This window comes from Malurus melanocephalus, unplaced genomic scaffold, assembly GCF_030028575.1.
Source record: "Malurus melanocephalus ecotype Western Australia unplaced genomic scaffold, MMel_1.1 scaffold_251, whole genome shotgun sequence".
NCBI classification, from domain to species: domain Eukaryota; kingdom Metazoa; phylum Chordata; class Aves; order Passeriformes; family Maluridae; genus Malurus; species Malurus melanocephalus.
The window spans coordinates 626,446-649,369 of NW_026623483.1; the positions used below are offsets into that span (position 1 = coordinate 626,446).

The following is a 22,924-nucleotide window of genomic DNA, read 5'->3' on the forward strand; positions in this document are numbered from 1 at the left end:
ACCTTGCTAAGGAAGTATCTGCTCCTGTAGAGACAGCTGCTGCTCTGCAAGCTATCCTTACAAACCTCGAGGAAAACCAGGGATACAGCATCCAGTCGGGCATGACAACTTTATTCTTTGTTCTGAAATKATTCCAGGTATTCATTTTTATGTTGTGGAACTGCTACAATGGTTCTTTTGGCTGTCAGGGTCTGGTGTTCTAGTTTGTACCATGTAGTCATCTTGAATGCCTTATACTAGACTTATCTATAATCAGTCTTGTGAAACAAATCCGAGCTCCCCACAGGCCAGAGCTGGTTCATGAAGTTCATCAGTTCAAGTTACTTACACTTGGTGCACTCAGTTAAGTGCTGGAGGCAGCTCAGCCCCCTGGGAGAGCACAGAGCTGCTGCAGCTTCACTTCAGGAAAAGGAAAGCTTCAGTGCAATAGCAAACCCAGCCAAGACTTCTGGGTTGAGATTGTGATGCATTAGTCTTTTATTAATAAAACTTACTAAAGTACAGATGAATGGTGAGCTTTATTAGAGCACTGTCTGTGGTGACTTGAGCCCTCTGTAACTATCACCGTTTTCTTCCCACCCTTTTCCACCATGGGAGAATCCAGCTGAGCTGCTGAATCGGAGTCCAAAAACGATTGTCTTGGAGCACTTCAGGTCAGTGAGGGTGTCTCCTTGTTTACTTTAATAGATTACTTATTCCTAGTGCAAGACAAACTCTTCCGCCCCCAGTGTTTCCAAACACTAAACTGAGGAATAAGCTGTGAACTGGTTTTCAATCAACTTTTAACTGAAACCAACACCTTCCTGCCMTTGCCTTTTTGCAGCAGTTTATTGGATTTTTGTGTAGCTCTTGCAATCAAAACCRTCCCTTCAGCACTATTTGCATAGTGATTGAGTGTTACAGCAAGATGAAACTTGCTTAGGTCAAGCTGGCCCACCTTTACTGGTTTGCCCTCACAAACTACTTATAGCATTTAACAATCTTGAATTYGCTGTAACTTTTAAATAGCTTTAAAAAGCTCTTTTAACAGTACTTGCCAATGATTTGGGAGATGGTTTCATCACTTCAACAAGAAATTACATTTAGAAACTTGGTATCTTTTTAGATGTTGCAAAGGCCATTGCAGGTTCTTCCACTGTCCCCCCAAGCTGTGGAGGCAGTGAAGTGCTGTTCTGCAGCTCTTTCCTGCACCTTTTATACAGCTTTATCTTCAGCATTGTTGTGTGAAATGAGTGGTTCACTCTACTCCCAAAGATGGCTCAAGCTCAGGACTGAGGTTCAGTTCTGCCACACATCCCACTGCCCCTGGCACAGCAGGGCWCAGCCTTGGAGAGGCTCTCTTCAGGATGTTGATGGAAAAGAAACACAACATGATTATGTAAAATACCCCAAAAGCAAAAACATCCCCTGCAAATGTTACGAGCCTGTACATGCTTAGAATGCTGAATGCCTTCATCCCTGGCAGCTGTAGCATCCTCTAAACTTCTCAGTGAGGAGTGCTACWTGTAATGTGCCCTGCTGCAAGGGAGTGAATGCTGCCTCCTGTAAACTTGCTAAATAATTAATCACTTAGATTTTGGCGCATCTCTTTAGAGGTGATGGTAGTTAAAAATAAGTTTATGAACTTTCCAGTTGCTTATAAATAGGTGGCAGCTGTCTTACAGAGAAGAATTGACCACAGCTCAATAGGCACCTGTGCCACCACTGGACCCTGATCTGGGTATCTCTCTCAAGGCTCAGCTAGACCAAAATTGATTTTAACAGCAGATTAACAGCAACTGCTTCCCTGCAGTCTGAGGTTTGTAGTGCCTGAACCCTGTGCAGGTATTCCCTTATCCCTTTGAGCCCCACCAAGAAATGGCAATAACTTGCTCTGTGTTTCTGGGAGTCACTCACATTGCTGAATTCTGCMAGCTGTGATACTGTAAGTATGGATTTTAAGGGAGCTGGGTCTTGCAAGGACACATCTAGCTCAGGTTATAGTCKGATAGGCACAGACCAGATGGGAGGAAGTCGTATACCAGAATGGCAACAGGAGGCAGATTACAGTAGGATGGTTGTGTTGCCACCCAGGCAACAAAAAAAAAGCTATTTAAAACTACTCATTCCTGATCTGAACACAGTTTCAAAGTGGTGAATCACAGACCAGGAGGGTGAGGTTACTATCATACAACAATCCTCATAGGGGGCTTCAATGTCTTGGCACAKTATCTAATGCAAACACTGAATGAGGAAATCTCTGGCCTTTGCCTTCTCCAAGAATTTGATAAAGCTTGTGTATAACTAAACAGCTCAAGTTCATAGATACCGTAGACCTTAATTGCAGAAGAAATTCAGGGTTCTCTCAGCTACCTTTAAACTCTGGAGTGAGTCAGGTGCCTGGGAAGGAGCATCAGCACTGCCCTGCAGCAAGACCTGAGGGCTGTGCACCAACTGTGGGCAGTGATGCTGCAGCAGTTCCTGTGCTCTCTGAGCTCTGCCTTAAACCACAGCACATTGTGGCACCACCGTGCATACAAGCATCCATTTCATGACTGTACAAGAAAGCAGTTTTAAAATACAATTCAGGCTGTGCATCTTACAGTTTGTTGCCAGGTGTAAAAATACCATAGGAATAAAGAAAGCTTCCCGTTAATTTTTTTAGCCACTAACCTGGCTGAAGTGTTTCCCCCTTTCCTCAACTCCATCTCCACATGTTAAAAAGCATTACAAATAACATAAGATTGTTATTGCTCCCTTTGCATGGACAGGTGGAAGGGATGGAGCTGGAGGTGCCCACCAAAGTGCAATGTTTCACTGCAGGACACTCCCTGCCCTGGAATGCAGCACCCGGAGTCAGCCCAYGAGGACACACTGCTCGGCCAGGGGATGGCAGCCATCGAACTGCTCCAGGTGAGGGTTATCCAGGTCCCCTCTGTCRCTGTGCTGGGAGGAGTCTGGCTGGCCCCAGGGTGGACCTGTGCTCCTCACACACACACAGTGACTCCCCTGCACGCCAGGGCGGTACAGCTTCCGAGGGACTCCGGCCCAGTCTCTGTTCACTCCCCCACTAGGAATGGAAAATAAAAATAAATTACAATTCAAACCTATGAAAATGCTTCCAGTCAATAGAGAATCCTTAGAAAAAAACATAGACAATCTGGGAAAACTGGAACTAACAATGCACTCACTGAGGTAGACTTTGCTCCCAGCAGCCACCATCCCACAGCTGATACCTTTTTATTGACTGTGYTTCAGAAATCTGTGGCCTGAACCTGATTTCATCACTGCTGCTATAGGCTCTACCCTTCTGGGAGTGACCAACTTCTGCACCCTATGTTTCCATTGCTAGAAAAKGAATCACAGCCTTATGTGGCACACCAAAATGCCTTTTCTGGGGGTGCCCAATGGCTCACAGGTAACCACATGTCTTCACAGAATCACAGTGGCTTGGATTGGAAGGGACCTTAAAGATCATCCAGTCTACCCCCTGCCATGGGCAGGGACACCTTCCACTACACCAGGCTGTTCTAGGCCTTCTGTGCCTTGACTGAACACAGTGATTTTAAAAACTGGGGCAAAAAAAAGTATTTCCCCAGCTAATTCATTGTGTCTCTTCGGGCCTAAGTGTCTCTCTGTGGGCCAAATCCTGCCTGTTCCTCAAGCACTGCAGTTTTTAAGCCTCTTACACAAGTCACTGCCACATGACTGAGGCCCCAAGGCTGTCCCCAAGCTCAGTCACACAGAGAAGGAGATTGCTGGGGTGCACAGTGATGCTGGCGGACTGACGTGAAGCCCAAGTATTTTGCAGTGTGGTCTGTGAAATTATTTCATCTTCGAACAAAATAATCCCTAAGCTGAGAGTTAACAACTAACAGGAAAATAGCTGTGAAACTGAAAAACACAATTTAAAGCTTGTATTCCTRATAGGTGACAGAACCTGTTTGAATCCTAGTCCTACCATGATTCCTGTCCTGTTTTGCTGAGTGAGGAAGATCACGTGCACATGTGGCAAATCCTTTGATTCCAGTGAGAGGGAAGAAGTTCAGCCTGCAGAAAAGAAGGCTCAGGGGGGACCTTCTCACTCTCTACAACTCCCTGACAGGAGTCTGGAGCCAGGCGGGGKTCGGGCCCTGCTCCCWGGGAGCAAGGGACAGGACAAAAGGAAAGAGCCTCAAGTTGTGCCAGGAGAGCTTTAAGCTGGACATYGGGGAAAATTTCTTTYTGGAAARGGTRGTCAGGCACTGGCACAKCTGTTCAGGRCAGTGGTGGAGTCCCCAACTCTCGTGGGGATTTAAAGCCATGTGGATGTGGCAKGTGGGGATACAGRTTAGTGCTGGCCTTRGCAGTGTTGGGGGAATCGCTGGACTCRGTGGTCTCAGAGAGCTCTGCCCAACCTGAACAACCCTGTGAATGCAGACAGGGACAGGGACCATGCCTGGCCTATTCCAGCCCTGGCAGCACCACTGCACACACAGCCTGTGCCAGGTCACAGACCTCACCTACAGCCTATGGAGCACCTGTAGAAGCCAGAACACCTTCCCATGCCCCTCCTGCCAGGAGAGGCAACAAAGCACTGGGCACCCAAAACCAGGGCAGAAATGCTCTGCTCCAAAAGGTACAAATTTACCTCTGTCTGGAGCACCAGAACCGGGTGCCTTTGGCAGAGCTCCATTCAGAGTTGCAGGGTGGGAACTGCTGCTTCTTCTGCTCACTTTCTGCTTGGAATTTGAGAGCTTCCTCAATGGCAGCCTCAGCCTCTCTCAGGGCTTCTGTYGGTGCCCCATTTTCATCGTAGAATCTGCCCACCAGCTTCCCTGGGAGAGGACAGGAATTAAGACCACTTTCCAGGCAAGGAAAAGGCGGAATTCTTGTGGGGTTTTATTTTAAATTTATTTAAAAACAAAAAAGGATATGTCACCATGGCCCAGTTTTAGAACCGAACTGAGCTTATATCCCGTCAACCTTTGGATCACACAGCAATTTACCCCTATTAATAAATCCATGCAGAACAAGCTTAGGCACAGACTCATTTAGGATCTGAAGAATAAAGCCAATTTCCGCTGCACAACCCAGAAGCCTCTCCCACCCATCCACCTCATTCCCCAGAACAGTTTCCCTGCACTGCTGYTCCTGCARTCTCCTGACTCCTGGTGATTTCAGRCTGGCTCCATGCTTGTTGCTTAACAGAGACAATGAAAGCAGGGCAGGGGTAGGTGGGAAAATTATTAAACTTTCCCTTGGAGTGAAGCAGAACCTCGAAGGTCTGGCTTGGCTGCAGCTCCAGCTSGTCCCTCATAGGTTTCAGGACCTTGGGCTCCAGCACAGCTGGAGACCCCTTACTGTGGTGACACCCTGTAGGTGAAACCTGGCACTGTGTCCCCAACCAACCTCCCACCGTCCACTGGGGTGTCCCTTTTGTGAGCCCACCCTGTGACACCCACCCACGGGGTCGTAGTTCTCGCTGTAAAAGTTCAGCCAGCTGTGGATGGAGAGCAGCTCTGAGGGCGACAGCCCGGACACGTCGTCCACCAGCCCCGCCGGGGTGAAGTCGCCGCTGGCAAACGCTCTGGTGGCATCTCTGCCTGCGGGGCAGGGGGTGGTGAGACCCCAGCGRGRGTGAGACCCCATCCCCAGGCATGGAGTGAATCCCCCAGCCATGGAGTGACAGCCCTGTCATGGAGTGAATCTCCCAGCCAGGGGTGTGACCCCAGGAATGGAGTGACGGCCCAGTCATGGAGTGGGCTCCCCAGGCAGGGGGGTGAGCCCCCCTCCTCCCAGCCAGGGGTGAGACCCTCAGGCATGGAGTGAATGCCCCTGTCAGGGGAAGAGCCCCCGCCCCAACCAGGGGATGACCCTCCACCCCCAGCCCCGGGGGATAGTTCCACAGCCTGTGGATGATCCCCTCCCCAGCCASGCCGTGCCAGACCGACATCCAGGCCCACATCCCACATCCCAAAGGTACCTGCGAACCCACTGTAGGCGCCGCCGGGCCCATAGTGCTTGCGGCCCCGCTCCACATCGAAGACCCGTCCCAGCAGGGCGAGRTACAGCCCGGGCTCGCCCGGAGCCCCCCGGTATCGGCGCAGCTCCGCGGGGCTGAGCAGGCGGGCGCGGGGCTCGAACCCGCGGTGAAGGAGGCAGGCGGCGGCCAAGCACAGCAGCGCCACAGCCGCGCCCCGCCACATCGCGCCGCGACACCACGGCGCTTGCACGACAGTTTCCGCGCCGCACGGCAGTGTGGCGACCAACCACGGCCAGCGCCGYGTTCGCCGGACGGCCGTCCAGAGGGCGCGCTTTACGGCAGTGTGGCAGTGGAGCACGGAAATAGAGTCGTGGAATGGTTTGGGTTGGAAGGGATTATAGAGCTCATCAGTGCCATCCGTGCCATGGACAGGGACACCTTCCACTATCCCAGGGTGCTCCAAGCCCAGTCCAGCCTGGCCTCGAGCACCTCCATGGATGGGACAGTCACAGCTTCTCCTGGCTCCCTGTGCCAGGCCTCCCCACCCTCATAGAGAAGAATTTATTCTAAATGATGTTCGTAAGGATATGCAGGGAATCACAGAATCTTTAGGCTTGTTARTGCCCTCTGAGATCACCCAGAGGAGATCCCCTGCCAAGGCAGCATCACCTGGAGCAGGTGACATAGGAAGGTCCAGGTGGGTTTGGAATTTCTCCAGAGAAGGTAGGTCCACGCCCTCCCTGGACAAGTCTGTCCCAGTGCTCTGCCACACTCATGTAAAGAAGTCTTTCCCTCATGTTGAGGTGAAATTTGTCGTGGTTTTGTTCATGGCCATTACTCTATGTGGTGTCACTGAGCACCTCTGAAGACAGTCTTACACCTATTTCTATGGATTAACGAGATCCCCTCCTTAGTCTTCTCCACACTAACCAGGGCCAGACCCCGCAGTCTCTCCTCACCAGGGAGCTGCCCCGCACCCTTCCACCCCCGTGTTCCCTGCGATGGATCCTCTCCMGCAGCTCCTTCTTTTCCATCGGGAGTCACGGGGGCGAGCCTTTGCGGCAGCGAGTACCGCTTTGCGGCGGTGTGGCGCTTTGCGGCGGTATGGCGCGGGTGTCGCTTTACGGCGGCGTGGCGGCCCCGCGCTGACAGGTGCGGCGGGCGGGAAGTTGCTGACTAAGGCGGGCCGGGCCGGGCGGGGACCGGCGGGAGCGGCGGCGGCTGCTGCTAGGGGCTCCCGAGCAGCTCATGGGGACGGCGGCGAGCCACAGCAGCGAGGAGGAGGAGGAGGGCGCCGAAGAGGGCATGGAGGGGGCGGCCGGCGCGCCCCAGCCCGGCGCGGCCGCTCCGGCGCTGCCGCCGGCCGAGGTGCTGCTGGAGCAGGCCCGGCTGCGGGAGGCCACGGCGCGGCTGCGGGAGACGGCCCTGCCCGAGCCGCTCGTGTCGCGGCACCACAGCGCGCTGGTGCGATGGCTGGAGGAGCGGCTGAGCCGCGGCGACGAGGCCGTGAGCCTGGAGCAGTTCTGCGAGGTGCTGGAGAGCGTGTCCCGGCTGGCGGCCGGGTCCCGCGGGGAGAGCGAGGAGGTGAGAGCCGGCAGGAAGCGCCGTCCGCAGGGATCAGGGAATGACTCGGGCCGGGAGGGACCTTGGAGACCATCTCGTTCCACCCCYTGCCACAGGCAGGGACACCTTCCRCTAGACCGGGTTGCTCAGAGCGCCGTCCAGCCTGGCCTTGGACACTATTAGGGACGGGTTCCCTCCAGAGATCCGCYTGTCCGGGTTAGGGGAGTGGTCGGRATCGGGGGAAGGGAGGTGGGGGARCCCCCGGGATGTTCGTAMGRGTCGGTCTCCCTGAGCCCTCGGTGTGGGCGCTGACATCGGGTACGTGGCCATCGACACGACCCTGGAGACGCCGGACACCTGTCCTGACACCTGGGGCGAGGCTGAGCCAGAGGGTTCTGCACAAGGTTGGGAAAGCAACTGCTGCTGTTGATATGCAGCCTGTCAGCTTCCAGATACCTCCTTTTTTAAAAAAAAAAAAAAAAAAAGTCAGTTATCAGAGATCATGCTCAGCAGCCACTTATGAATAAAATGGGTATTTACAGCAATACTTCTGCTGTTGCTACTCCTGGTGCAGCTGAGAGCACAGGTGTGGTGAGAACACAGGTAGGAAGTTGTGCGAGAGTGATGACTCTTGTTACTTCCTAGTGATATCAGCAAGTCAAAGTTTACCATGCTTAATTTTATTGTAGCTTTTTCAAACCAGCAGTGAAATTGTAAAGTATCTTTTTTATTGTAAAGTAGGAATTTTGGAAAACTTGCAAGAAAGTAGTGTAAAAGAGAGCCCCACCCCCCGACCCCCAGAAGGTGCTAAGGTTAYATTTTAATGGTAGAAGACATAGTTTCCTTTCTACTGGGATTTCTAGTTTTCCCCTTCTGTGGGAAAGGATATGGAGAATTTAATATCTAGAACAYTTAAGCTTTAGCTTTACTTTTTAGCAATCTAAAATGCAGTAGACTACCCTGCTGGGAATTCCACACTCAGTTGAGAAAGTGGCTGTGTYTGAATTCCTTAGTGCAAGCAGTTCCTGAGGCTCAGCAGTCACTTCCTGCTGTCTTTGTTTTGCTCCTGAGTAGCAGAATAACTGTGTAAACTGTTAAATCACACACTTGGGCCTCAAATCAGTACTGACAGGTGAACAAGGCTCCTAGAATCTGGGAGGAGATCCATTTTGCTGTACAGATAGGTGTGTTTGTACCAGACTGGTTTAAGTAGCTTGGTAAAATGCTGCCTCCCCTTCCAGTTCCTTTACAAGAAGAGCCAGTAACAAACACATCTTCATTTGTAACAACGGCAGGGGTGAAATTTGTCCATTGGGCTTCTTTCTGTTGGCACAAACAGCTGAGCTTTGTGGGCTGCAGAAATATTTTGAGGATTGTCTGTATCGCACATCCTCCTCTGCATTAAGAATCTGTTTGTTTTGGTTTCATTTTCTGCTCCAGGGAGTGGGGAAAAAGCTTGTCACAGGATTTACCGTGGTGCAGATATGTGGTCACATCTGGTCTGTCCCGCAGAGTTGAGATGTTGAGAGCTGTGTGGAAACCTTGGTGTCACCGTTTCTGTAGCTGGCACTAGCTCATGAGCTGTTGTATTTGAGATTTCCTGGGTGTATTTTACATTGATGAGAAGTCAGTTTGGSGGTGGCAGGTCAATAGTTTCACTTTTTAATATTTATAGAGTTCTGTCCCAGGTTTTGATTTGCCCTTTCAGTTCCTCTGCTCCCAGTGCAGGGCTGKGAGCACAGACTTCAGATGTTTTATGGGCAGCATTCAAATGCAAAATCTGTTTTCTAGATAAACAGAATCCTTCTTAGTACTGCTTCAGTAGYTGTCATGTCATGTATCCAGCTTTGGCTGCAACATTAATACTGCCGTTCTACTGAGAGCAGAGGGTGAAACATGAAGTTCTCCCAAGTCACCTTTCAGATATCCTGTTGTGCCCTCCAGCTCCTGAGCTGTGAAATGAGGGGCTGATTTTTACATGTGCCATATTTCCCAGCAACGCTCTCACCAATGCTTAGGGTTGAACTGTGTGGAGTTACTGCATGGATTTAGGTGTAGGATGAGCTGSGTTGTGGTAAAGCTGCTGCTGATTTTGTATTATATCGCAATCCTGCACACAGCTCAAAAACTCTGAGYAMGGATTGACACACAGATATTTTTTYCCMTTTTTTTTTCTTTCCCCCATTACACAAGACAGCAGTGGAAATTGTGTGTAATGGTTTTTTTCTGAAATACAGAGTTTATGTTATAGGGGACAGTCAAAATAATTTTAAAGTTCTAGGTTTGGTGCAATTTCCTGAGATCATACAAAGAGTTTAAAAATAAAGTAACAAAATAATGCATTATGATGTAAAGAAAAGCATATATGCAATAATCCCTCTTTACATGACAATATAAAAAATTGGTTTAAAGTAGGTGTCAGCAAATCCAGCCGTGTTGCCTTGTGTGTGTTTATTGTCACCAGTAACATCACAAAACTTGTTCACTTTGTAGTTTAGTAATTGCACAGTTTGACCTCAAATATAAGGAAGAAATGGTGAGAACAGCAGGGTGTGAAACTGTACATTGAATTGTTTTGGCAGYTGAGTTATGTCTGTTAGAATTAATTTCCTGTGGCTTGTTGTCCTCAAGCAAAGATGTTGGATTTTTTTTTTTTTTGGGATCTGTCCAGTGTCTGGGCTGGACTGGCTGTGGTGTCTGCTGCATGCTCAATACCAGCTTTGCTGCTCAGAATAAATTTTAAAGGTGATCATTATTAGCTTGGGTTGAGCTGTGTGTTTAATCAGACTTTATAAACTTTCCAAGCTAAAATTCAGCTCTGTGCCACAGAAATGCCCTCAGAGCTTTAGTCAGCTAAAACACTGCATTTCGAGTCTGTTGTCTTCTGAGGACTTTGCTCTCATTTTACTGGTATAATTATGTCATGGTTAATTGGCAAGTTATTTYGAGCTAATCATTTCAGGTTACTGCTCTCTAGGATAGCACTTTTTAATGGTACATCAAGTTTGATAATCAGGTAACAAACCAAGAGACTGAAGCAGAAGCTTCCTTCTGAGCAGCAGCAATCCCTTGACTGAGACACTTGTGAGATCATCTGTTCTTAGAGACCAAATTTACTTGSCTTGTGTGGCTGAACTTGAACTGGCAAAGTTCAGGGCTGTGAGACTCAAGTCTTGCTTGCAAAGAAATATTTTTTGTAAGTGCATTTTCAATTTCTATGAAAAAGATGGATGCTCCTGAGATATTGCATTTCTCTTTTGGAACAAGTTCCATTATTTTAGCAATTAAACAGAAGTTTGTTTCAAAATTTAATCTGATTGCAAAAATATAGCCAGATTTTTAATAGTAGTGTGTCACTGGATCATGAGTTCTCTGAAATGCCTAGTTAAAGCAAATTACATTTACAAGCTTAGTTCTGTTCCATAAGCTCAGCTGAATAAAAATACCTTGTACTTTTGTTAGTTCAAAGTTGTGAAATGCTGTGTTACTTTTTGTATGTGCTCAATACAACTTTTTATATTAAACATTTTATTAAGGTCAAAGTTAATAAAGCTGCCAGTGGTTTTCTTCAACAAAAAAAAAATCCCAAGCCTTTTCTAATTCTCTTCACTGTTTTCACAAATACTTAGACAAACTATATTAAACTGGTATTTTGTGTGGGAAGACAGTTTGTGAAAGAAAAAATCAATTGAAAAAATATTACTYCTCTTAGGACAATTTCTTAAATAAAGAAAATATTTAAACCCTGAAGGAATTTGAGTGGATGCAGTGAGAGAAAGATGCAGCAGAGATGAGTAATGGAAGGTGTGGCTTCTGGAACCAAACCACCCTTAGCTGAGGAGCTTTTTGGTGTTTTGTGAGCACCTWCCTCACAGTCCCAGCTGTCTGTGAATGGATCCTGCTGATTCACTGATGTTGATGATGGATTGTCTGCACTTAAGCATGACTCCAGTTGACTTTTATTAGGAGGGCAGTGCAAATACCTTCAAACTTGCTAAACACTGCAGATTTCCAGCCAGGCTGTTTCCTGTTAACTATGAATTCAGAATTTGGAAAATAGATGCTTTTGATTTTATTTTAATAGTGTTATAACATTTATTGCTATGGTTTTCTATGAAGTACCTTGAATTTTTGCTTGAAGGAAATATGCTGAAATAAATTTTCTATTTTTTTTACTCTTCAGGCCTTTGCACAATTTGATGCTGAAGGAGATGGCACCGTAGAAGTGGAGAATATGCTGGAGGCTCTCAAGAATTCTAGTGGAGCAAATCTTCAGGGGGAGCTGAGCCATGTAATCAGGCAGCTGCAAGCCTGCTCCCTGGTGCCAGGTATGAGAGCAGAGTTGGAAGGAAGGGTTTCCYCTTCCTGCCCCATAGAAGGGGTGCTGCTTCAATTAATTGCTTTAAGAGCATTGCTTGTCCTAATCTTATCAAAACCATCCTCCAGAAGGTTCTTGCTTCTCTAGTGTCAAGCAAGTGGAGTTGCTGTAAATTAAACATGTCCCAGAATTACATTCAGAACTTCTTTTCACAAATAACCACTGTTTCCTTCCCTGCATGACTGGGTAGTGTCTTATCCCTGTTTGGGTTATCTCACAGACAGAAAAGTGTTCCTTGCAGAATATTGGTGAGTGCCTAACTAATGCAGTCTTGTCCTGGTAACTGGAGGAATAAATCCTCCATGGAGTCTGTTCCAGGAGATGAGTCACATACTTTATTATTATTATTATTAATATTATTATATTGTTATTCAACATTTGAAATCCTGATAAAACATAATTCAGGTTTTATCATTTATGGTTCAGAAAGYGTCAATTTCCAGAATTTGATTTCTGGGATAAGTATCAGTTACTGGCTTTTCTTCCAAGCTTTTGGTGATAAGTGGCTAAAGGGGATTTGCCTTAAAGGATCAGRCAAGAAACAGTAGAATTGGCTATAGGTAAGTCAGAGGAGAGRACTTAGTCCTGTTCTATGCATGCAAATGCACTGGGATTCAGAGCAGCACTGTTCAGGAGCTGACATTTCTTACCAAGTTGGTGGGAAGCATCGGGCACCTCTTTGGGAATAATCCACAATACCAAAGGGAGATGCTCAGCGAAGCTCAGAGTGTGTGATGCAAGTACCTGAGCTTGTTAACCAAGCAGCAGCTGTTTCATTTAGRTTTTGAAGGTAAGGGTTCAGGGCAGCAAAATAAACATAAGATTTTTGGTAATTGTTCTGAGCTCCTTCAGGCATTTCAAGTCACTGGCAAAAATATTTGCCTGCCCCTTTCCCTGCTGTAGAGGTTGCAAACTTGTGCTACACTCTTTAGTAGTTTTATATCCCTTTTACATTGTGGTGCCTAACAAGATAATGTCCCTTTCTAGGGTTTATTGATATATTTTCTGAGTCGAAAGAGCGCCTGGGCATTCATGCCTCAATGATCCTGAGATTCTTGCACCGGAACCGTATTTCCAGTACTGCCATCCCTTACCCAGTGCTGGAGTACTTCAACAACATCTGCACCATGCGCTCATCTGTGCTGAARGATTCTTTGGATCGACTGCTCCTAAAAGAGAGAGGTATGCAATATCTTCCTTTCTTTTCCGGGTGGTAATGTAACCATGGCTTTGAAAAAAAGATTACTGATATAATAAAAAACTTTCTTTGCTGTCACTCTTAATAAGCTTGATTTTTTATGAAGTTCATCTGCATGCTTCTGTGGATTTTTGTTGGTTTTTTTGAAGCACATAAATTAATTTCTGAACTAACCAGCAATCTGAGTAACACTCTGGAATGTTCTTATCTCTCTCTTGGCATGTTTCAGAATTGATGATTCCTCATTTGTGATACTCTTCATTCAGTGAAATATCTTTATTAGTTGCTAGAAACTTAGTTTCCATGTGAAGGTGAATGCTTTCCGAAGTTAACTGTTTAGTGTTAATAGATACTTTATAGTTTTGGAATGGAGGTGAATCYTTTACTGTATCTCTGATGGGACAGGCATCTTTTACTGTATCTCTGATGGGACAGGCCTGGTTCCTACAGCGATGGCTCCTTTTTCCTCACAGCTTGACTAGATATTTTCAGATTTCTGCACTTCTGTTGACATAGATCAAGTTACTTGGGAAAAAGCCTGCTTTGTCCCTTCCCTAGAATACCTGAATTGAAGTTTTCTCCATCAATTTACTTTTCCCTTTCATCTGTTTGTATTTGGGCACAACAATAATAAAGCACAGTAATGAAAGGGGGAGATAAAGATTATTGAACTCCAGGCAATGGAGGTGTTTTCCTACTGACAGTGATAAATAGAGATTATTGCAATTTCATCTGAAATGAAGCTTTGCTGTCTCCTAGTTTCTGTCAGAAACAGTTCTTCAGGGGTTGTGTTCTGTGCCAACAAGTTAATATGTGTGAGAGAGTTCTTACAAAGGTATAACAATTCTCAAAACAGGCCAAAGAAGAAAGTTCTGAGTGATTTCTTTGCAGAATACCCCAGTGACCTGAATGGTAACCAGGAGTCTGACAAGCTGAAATCTGTCACGAAGTGCTACACCCACATCGAAACCTCCTCCAATTCTGCCGATATCGACAAGATGACAAACGGAGAAACTTCCTCCTTCTGGCAGTCGGATGGGAGTGCTCGATCCCACTGGATACGGTGAGCTGAGGGGTGGAAATGTGAGTCCTTGGGCTGACAGCCAGTGGGGTGTTGTGGTGGATTGATCCTGGCTGGATGCAAGGTGCCCCCAAGGCTGTGCATGACTCCCATCCTCAGTTGGGCGGGGGAGAGAATGTAACAAAAGGCTCAAGGGTCRGGGCAAGGGGAGCTATCACCATCTGCCAAACAGGCTTGACTTGGGGAATTTACTGCAATTTATTAAATCAGAGTGGGGTAAGGAGAAATAGAACCAAATCTTCCTGTGCCTTCTTCCCAGGCTCAGAGAAAAATAGAAGAGAAGTTATCTCCTCTCCTCCAGAGGTGCAGGGGGATGGGGACTGTGTGCTGCAGTCAGTTCATCACATGCTGGCTCTGCCACTCCTTCCTCCTCAGGGCCAGGACTCCTCAYACTCTTCCCCTGTACCAGCATGTGGTCCCCTCCATGGGTGACWGTCCCTCTCAAAGAGCTCCACTGTCTGTCCTTCCTAGGGTGCAGTTACAGAATATTCTGARTTGTTAGAGACCCACAAGGATCATCAGGTTCAGATCTTAAATGAATGGCCCCCGTGGGGATCAGTCCTTCAGGAAGAGGCTGCTCCAGCATGCGTCTCCCATGGGATCACAAATCCTGCCAGCAAACCTCCTCCAGTGCAGGCTGCTCTCCCCATGGGGACACAGGTCCAGCCTCCAGTGACTTCTCATACCCTGTAGCCCCCCACTGCCAAAATCTTGTCACACAAACCCAATACAGGTGTTATTGAAAACAACTGAAGTTAAAGAGTGACAGATGAATACAGGTAAAAGCAGAAGTCATTAATCTTTGCATAAAATTTAAAAGCCTGACTGCCACATAAAAGGTCACGTGTAAAAAGCCTGTGTCTGCTGTGGTGACACACAGACTTTTTGTGAGGTGGAGCTTTCCAAGCTGTAATATTATGGTTGGTACTTGAATAGGAACACTGCCACTGCCTAGAAAGTTCCATGAAACAGAAATGCTCAATGAAACAGAAGTGTTTAGTGGTTTTTTTTTTCAGTGGTAGATCTAAGAATGTATGCTTCAAAAAGAGAAAAAAATCTTATTTTGGTCATTGTTGACACTGCATTTTTATTCCTGAGGAATGAATTCTCAGTTGAAATTATAAATAGAAAATTCTATGGTCTCTCAKAGGAAACTGTTTTCTTAGTCAAAGTTTTTTAACTTGTTCACCATGGTATGGGGTTAAGAACATCTGTGAAGCATTAGGTAAACTTCAGACGATTTATTCATGCTTGTAGAGGTGGAAAATGAGTGAATAATAATAATATATGTTATGCATACATAAGTATAAGTATTACAATATATTATAATACATAATAGTAAAAGTACAGTACTTTACTTACCTTCTCTTTGCAAGAACTGTTTATCMTCTTTGCTTTGCAGTTTAAAGATGAAACCAGATGTGGTTTTGAGACACCTGTCCATTGCAGTGGCAGCTAACGACCAGAGTTACATGCCACAGCAAGTCACAGTGGCAGTGGGAAGGAATGCCAGCAGTCTCCAGGAGGTCCGAGATGTTCACATTCCAAGCAATATCACTGGCTACGTAACACTGTTGGAAAACGCTAACATTAGTCAGATGTGTGAGTCAATAAAGATACCATTGGGATACTGGTTTGGTGCTTTTTGGAAGGTGAAAGGTTGGGTAGATCATGGAGAGATGTGTTGAAGTGTCAGTCACCAGGGGTGACACTTTGAGCCTTGTCCTTGAGTCACAGAAATGGTTTTAATTCTAATCTGATTTCTAGCCTGTTTGAGAGCCTTCTGAGACTTTCTCGTGGCCTCTGTAATGTGTGTGGGCTGAGGGTTGAAGAGAACAATGACTAAAGATGCAGTTTAAGCCTTTCAGTGTAAAGGGATTGGGCAATTTTAAAATATACTTGCTTGCAGAGTGAAAGCGTATGTTGGCTGATAGTATCTAGCAAAAAATCTTTTTTTGGTACTGAAACTCTGAAGTTGGTCTGATGTAAAGCAGGTTTTATGCTCAGTGTTTTTAAATAGTGTTATTTTCAAGTCTGGTAGCTCTTTGGGTGCTATATTGGAATCAGTCAAGAAAAGCTGCTCCTTCCTAAGATGGTTTCTGCAGCTTCAGGAAAATTGTCCCTTCAGTTCCAAGAAATGCTTTTCCCTGAGAGGAGCTTTCACTGCCACAGAAGTGGGCAGCATGGATGTTGTTCCTCAGAAGTAACCAGGACAATACCATCTATGCAAAATGGTCAAGAACTTGTGTGAAAACTTTTATGTAACTTAAAACTTTGCTTTTAGGCTTTGTTCTTTTTCCTATTATCTCCACAACACTTGCTTCCAAGACACTTCAATGTATGTAGGTAGGAAGGTACTGGTGAAATAATCTGCAATGTATTTTCCACTTGAAGGATATTTTACTACAAATTTTCCTAGTGTAGCATCTGTAATGGTTCCACATGCTATTTATTCAGAGGCTAAATTTTCCAGATCAGAGGTTGTGTGGTGTGTGTGGTTGTCCATATCTGAGAGTGCTGTTCCATATCTCCCGTAATTTAATGTTTGGAATATCTGGATTCTTCTAGCTCTAATCTAGCAGAAGAAATGGGAAAAAAAATTCTGTTTTGTGTTTTGACAGATGTACAGATAAACATCAAGCGTTGCCTTAGCGATGGATGTGACACCAGGATCCACGGGCTGCGGGCTGTGGGCTACCAGAGAGTGAAGAAGGCGGGAGTGTCCGTGTGTGACGCCTCGGCCATCTGGTACTGGTCCCTCCTGACCTCTCTGGTGACAGCTTCCATGGAAACAAACCCAGCATTTGTTCACACCATTTTACAGAATACTCAGTAAGTACCAAACTTACACGTTTTATCTACTTCATTTTTTTTTAAAATACTTCTTAAGTATTAAGTAAACAATCTGCCTTATATAACTGGTTTCCACTCCCTCCATTAAGGTGTTTAAACATMTTTTTCTGTCTCATTGTTCATATTTTTTATGTTTCTCTTCGATCCATTTGCATGTACTAGAAGAAGTGTAATTCTTCTGGCTGTTTCATCTAATCTAGTTGTTAAGCCATGACTGAATAGACACTAAAAAATAAATTTTTCACCTATCCATTGCCGTGTAATGACTTGAGCAACCTAAAATTAATTCATTTTTCTTGTCCAGTATTAATAATCAAGAAAATTAACATCTTCCCCTTATGACTGAAGCCTAATTTAGCTTAATTTCAGCAGATGTCTGCTTGTGTGTAATGCCTTGTCATGCATTTTATGGACATACAGTAGAGTATATGCACCCTCCCCATGCAAATGTTTGCTCATGGTGATTGACCATTTTCTGTGTAACGTTTCCTTGTTTGATTGCCAAACGCTTCTGCTCGATGACTTGAAGGATTGGAATCCTAATAAAACCTCTCCCCACCCACATCAGCTTTTATAGAGCTCAGTTAGCACGATGTCACCACGCTGAAGAGCAGGGCTTTCATTAGCCTAATGAATCCTGTAGGCTAAAGTCCACTAAGCCTATCTTTTAATTTATGTCATCTGTGAAATCTCTTTAAAGTTTAGATAACTTCATATATGCTCACGCCTTAGACAGGCCCATAGTTGCAGGCTTTACTGAAACTKTGGGCCTTCAGTTTCAGTAAACTTCAGATTTTTTTTTAGAAATATAACATGAGCACTGAGCTAATAAAGTCTAAAAAATTATAATGGAGAAAGCTTGACTGAAAAAATGCCTTCAGGAATTAGATTTAGTGTTTAGAATTATAAGGCAAAACCCCCAAATTTTAATACTGGRTGGAATAACTTTAGTATTGGATAGAATGACTTTGGTGAAAATGCAGAAGAATTCCTAATTTCAGAGGCTATCACATTATCTTTGGAAATTCAGGAAAATTCTGATTTGAGCTAACAAATGTCTTTCTTAGTTTCTCTAATATGTCTGAGGGAATTTCAAATAAATTTTCCCTCTATTCATAGGCTCTTGCTCAATTCTAGATCAATTTAAAATGAAGCAGTGCTTGGRCACTAAGCTGTTTGTAATGCTGTCACAGGTTTAATTCAAAACTCCTTGATGTGTGTGTCTCATTAAATCTGAGAGAGACTAGATTCAAGATTACCCAGCAGTCAGTGAACTTTCCCTGCCTAGAATGAAATACTCTTGTTCCCTTTTGAAGAGATTTTTTGTGTAAATAGATTTTGTGCACTCAGGAGCAATTTGCAGAGACCTGCCCACACAAAAAATGAAGATTCAACCATTTGATTCACTTTAGGAGGCTGTTTTCTCCAATTCTGTCTGGTGTCCTGATATTATGTTTCATTTTTTTCTAGGAAAGCACTGCAGCACATGCCACCTCTATCCCTAACACCAGGCTCYACAGATTTTTCAAGCTTCTTTTCACCAAATGTTTTGGAAGAAGTAGATAGCTTCCTTATCAGAATAACAAGGTGAGTGTATGGTTGAAGCAGTAGGAAGTGGTTTAGAGCAGTTTGTATAGCAAATTTTTGCATCTTTACTCACCTTCTCTTTTTTAAGTGTCTTAAAAAATTGAAAYACATCAAGAAACAGGCACCTGAGAGATTCCATGGCAGCTTGCCTTTATTTAAAAATKAAATGTCCCAAGCTCTGTTTTCACACTGTTGTTTTTCCTCCCAGTTGTTGTACTACTCCAGAGGTGGAGCTGACACTCCTGGCCTTTGCCTTAGCCCGGGGTAGTGTTGCCAAAGTGCTGAGTTCCCTTTGTGCCATCACTGATCATCTGGACACTCCGTACAAGGCTTCCTCACTTATCTCTTCCATGGCAGCAGTCAGACAGAACCTGCTCTATAAATATGGTAATGGAACAARCCTGGATCCTTTATTGTGTATGCATAAGAAAATATACAGCTTTGAGTTGTTCCCCTTGYTGTTGGGATTTAAAATTATCCGAGACTTCTAAATTAAAAACTGTCACTGAAATCACAACCTAGCAGCTGAACTGCCCTAGAAGTTGGCAATTGATCAGCTTTCCATGATCAARGAATTGAACTAGGAGGGATCTTCTCAGGGGAGGAAACATGAACTTTATAGATCATGGCTCCTGTATCTGGAAAGATACAGGGATGGTGGTGTTTCTGTTGCTTAAAAGGCAAATGAGAGCAAGTATTTTTATTCTTTCAAWTAGATGCTTGTTTGTGTGTGTTCAGCCTCAGTGAGTGCTCTCTCCTGCAGGTGTGTACAAATTTAAGATGCATTTTAAATGTAATGTCATTAGCACATMTTTATGGTTCTTTAATTTTCACTTTTATAAGTTTATAAGATGAGTTAAATTTTTTTTTTTTTTATAATCTGAGTATGTCATGAGTGTGGGACTGTTCATGATCTGGCATCACACAGTGATTTTGCTCTATTGGCTGGACTTTTTTGATAAATCTGTATTTTCTTAGSTGTCAACTTTTGAGATTCTCATTAGTCTCTCATGAACAATTTTCCCCTTTATTTGCCTTTTTGTATATTTTGTCAGTACTTCTTGTCTTGTGCCAAAGAACATATGAAGTATTTTATAAATGTCGGTGTTTACTTTCCAAAGTTTTGAAAATTGGTTAATTTTCCTCAGAGTAGCTAATGCCTTTTGTTAGACAAGTCGTATTTCATGGATTGTGAATTCCAAAGTGTGGCAAGTGTTGAAGGAACATTAATTGTCATGATTTTCATTGGCYTTTAGTCTGTATTTAAAACTCTTAACTACTTTAGATTAATGTATCTCTCATGTTCCAGTTTCCCTTTCCTTTTTTTAGTCTGGCAGTGGTAAAAATCTCATACTGTTGTAATTTTTTTCCTTTTTTTTCTGTATGTAGAACTTAGGAAAACATATTCTGCCATTTTAAATGAATTTGATAAACCTGTTGATTTTTTTACTTAGGAAAGCCTTTACGACTTACTCTGCAAGCATGTGATGTAAAGGGAAAAGAAGATAAATCAGGGCCTGAAAACCTCCTTGTAGAGCCATGGACTGGGGATGGTAAGAGTCTGGACTTAAAATCTATAATATTAAGTTGTAAATTCATTTAAGTTAGAGGATTCCACCAGACATAATAAAAAGAAAAGGCAAACTAACAAAAAACCCAAACCAAAACAATATATAAATTTGATTTTGCAACACTGGATTTCTTATGAACCAGTTTATTGTCAAAACAAGCCTACCAAACAAAAGATTAGATTTTTGAGGAGAATTATTGGTATTCTGTGTGGAAGTCAGCACTGAGCTGTCACACAGAATATTCTACTAGATCATATTTTGTGGGTTGAAGTCACGAATCACTGCTAGTTTCCCAAATATTGATGGGGAGAGAGTTTGCAGAAATCATTGAAATTCTCACTGAATGTCTTTAYTAATTCTCCCTTAAAGACTCTCTTTGTTAATGCAATGCTTTTATGTACTGAATACAACCTAAACAAAGACATTTGTGTTTYTTGACCTCCTTTTGAAGTGAAATGCCACCTAATCTTTTTTTTTTTTTTTAAATGGTTTATTGTCTTGTGCAGTGCTACTGGTAAATCAAAGCCATTGTGACAGAAAATCAGGCACATTCTAAATGCTTATTTTACTCCTCTTTGTTCAYGTGTATTGTTTGAGTTTGTTCTTTATTTTGTGGCTTGACTGCTGTTGTTTTATGGGTCRCACTTTGGGGGCCGATTCGCTGAGTTCAGTGAATAGAGCCACAAGCCAAAGTAGTATTTGGGAATTACTAATAAACTTTAATGAGAAAATATTCTTGAAACTGCTGCAGATAATTGCAGTGCTCAGAGAGACACTGCTTGGAGTGTTCTGTGTATGTACTGACAAAATACAATATTTTAAGTTGTCTCTTTTATTTGGAAACATTTACTAATGAGCATTCCACTGAAAGAGAGTTGTGGTTTTGTCTGCCCCAGCCTTCAGCCCACAATCTCAATATCCTCCTTCAAACWCCTTGCAGTGTCATTTCAACCTCATTTGTTCCTGCTCCTGTTTAAGGTTTTCTTACTGAAACTGGGAAAACCAGAGCAAGTATCATTCTTTCTACTGGAACTGAATCTTCATTTCAAGTGACACAAATGAGAATAAAGGTATGTAGTTCCTGTGAGCTTTTAAGGTAGAAGACTTACTCTTTCCCCTAGTAGTGAAATTGAATTGGGAAATTTTTTATTAACTGAAATTTAAATTAATTTTAAAATACTGTTATTCTAGAATTTTWCTTCACTGTAAGTGAGGGAACATTGGGGAAAGGAGATCTTAAATTGTTCCAGGGAGCCATAAGCATGTAGTAAATACTTTCATTTTATCTCTATCTTGCAATGTGTATCTCAAGCCAGAAACTCTTTGGTTTATGGTTTCTCTCTAAAGTGTGTGAATTTATGTGTAAGATCTTTTGTGTTTAAARTAACTTTTTCACTCTGTGAATAGCAGGTTTCAAGATACAAAGCATATGAGTTCAGATTAAATGGAGGTATTTWAAATTCTATTTAGAGACACCAGTGTAATTTGAACATTCGGTGTGACTTTTATCTGGTTTCAGAGGAAGGTCTTGTGRTTAAATCTCATGGCCAAGACAAAACTTCGGTGAGGTTTCTGCAGCTGAATTGATTTATTTACTTGAGGCAAAGCAGTAGTTTAATTCCTGGAGCAACAATRCATATTTCCATGTCAAAGAGACTTAAACATGGACTTCTGGCAAGTAAATTCTAACTGGAGCTGGAGAGGCAGCTGAGTTGTTTTGCTGTGTAGTGATATTAATAGGGAGACATGATTTTAGTTTTGTTTATTTTTTTAAATGTAAAAATACAAAATTAGAATGGGAATTAATATGCAGTACTGTGGTTAATGTTAGGGTGCTGGCAGGGTGATAAATACAGTAAATATTAACCATGTTCATGATCTCAGTTCAGTGGGTTACAGAAGTTTTCATAACATTTCTTTAAATGTGAAAAGTGCAATTTGTTTTCCTGTGCAATTCCAGAGATCAGGATTGTCCGGATTTGGTTGCTTTTCCTAACTTTATTTCTTTTTCTTACTTTCTTCTTTCTTTCTTGCTGTGGATTTGCCCCTTCAGGTCCGAAGAGGAGCCATTGGGGCGCAGTGTGGGCTGGTGTTTGCTTACAATGGTGCCTCAGAAAAGTTCCATGCAGAGGAACACTTCAAAAGATTTGAGAGCTATGACAAATGGAAGCTGAGGGAATTCAAGCAGTTTTTAAAAACCAGGTATGAATAGATTTTTTTGTAATTCATACATGGAAAATATATGTTATATTTGATATTTTTGCAATGCTGCTGGAACTACTGAGTTTTGTTCCACGTGACTTTAAAATGGTGCATCAGTTAATTGTTATTTGTTTGATTTTAATGAGCTTCAATTTGATRTGTTGGAGGAAATATGCATATAGCTGTTGTTTCAAGGGTTCTTGTTTTCAAGGGCTGTTATAAAAGGTGATATAGCAAAACAAGCCTTTTACTTGAGGTGCACATCACTGGTAACAGAAATTATTTTAAAGATTGTATATTAATTATGTTTTATTCAATTAGTTCTCAGAATGGTTCCTTAGGAGTGAGGGGAAGTTAAGGGGTTAAAAAGTYGAAAAGGATTTCCTTAATTTTCTTCACCTTGCATGGGATAGAGTTTTGAGTATGTGAAACTCCGTTGTCTCTCTTCTCACCTTTACAGCTATAGCATACTCTTAAGTATTTTGGTAGAATATCAACAGCTTTGCAATGTCTCTGAATTTTTCCTTTACAAAGTTTGTTATACTTT

General features: G+C 43.6%; 2 protein-coding genes across 5 annotated transcripts in view; one reads left to right on the forward strand and one right to left on the reverse strand.

Annotated features, from left to right (window-relative positions):
* Window positions 1–41: 41 nt before the first annotated feature.
* Window positions 42–6,813, reverse strand: LOC130579036 (neuferricin). 2 transcript variants are annotated; one of them, XM_057375525.1, is made up of 4 exons: window positions 5,945–6,813; window positions 5,424–5,564; window positions 4,610–4,796; window positions 42–3,049 (listed from the first exon to the last, which is right to left on the reverse strand). In XM_057375525.1, exons 1-4 carry the CDS (start codon window positions 6,165–6,167, stop codon window positions 2,836–2,838), a joined length of 765 nt encoding a protein of 254 aa, XP_057231508.1. In that variant the 5' UTR covers window positions 6,168–6,813; the 3' UTR covers window positions 42–2,835. The 2 variants fall into 2 exon arrangements, with proteins under 2 accessions (XP_057231508.1, XP_057231509.1); XM_057375526.1 differs by lacking the exon at window positions 5,424–5,564.
* A 284-nt stretch (window positions 6,814–7,097) lies between these two features.
* ZZEF1 (zinc finger ZZ-type and EF-hand domain containing 1) overlaps window positions 7,098–22,924 on the forward strand; it is a 56,199-nt gene continuing 40,372 nt past the window's right edge. For all 3 annotated transcript variants that reach the window (XM_057375521.1, XM_057375522.1, XM_057375523.1), the window contains exons 1-11: window positions 7,098–7,528; window positions 11,691–11,835; window positions 12,873–13,067; window positions 13,975–14,146; window positions 15,567–15,766; window positions 16,786–16,996; window positions 18,488–18,604; window positions 18,813–18,991; window positions 20,059–20,157; window positions 21,154–21,245; window positions 22,229–22,377. In XM_057375521.1, coding sequence (XP_057231504.1) covers window positions 7,193–7,528; window positions 11,691–11,835; window positions 12,873–13,067; window positions 13,975–14,146; window positions 15,567–15,766; window positions 16,786–16,996; window positions 18,488–18,604; window positions 18,813–18,991; window positions 20,059–20,157; window positions 21,154–21,245; window positions 22,229–22,377 — 1,895 coding nt within the window. In that variant the 5' untranslated portion in view covers window positions 7,098–7,192. The remainder of the gene's footprint in view (window positions 7,529–11,690; window positions 11,836–12,872; window positions 13,068–13,974; window positions 14,147–15,566; window positions 15,767–16,785; window positions 16,997–18,487; window positions 18,605–18,812; window positions 18,992–20,058; window positions 20,158–21,153; window positions 21,246–22,228; window positions 22,378–22,924) is intronic.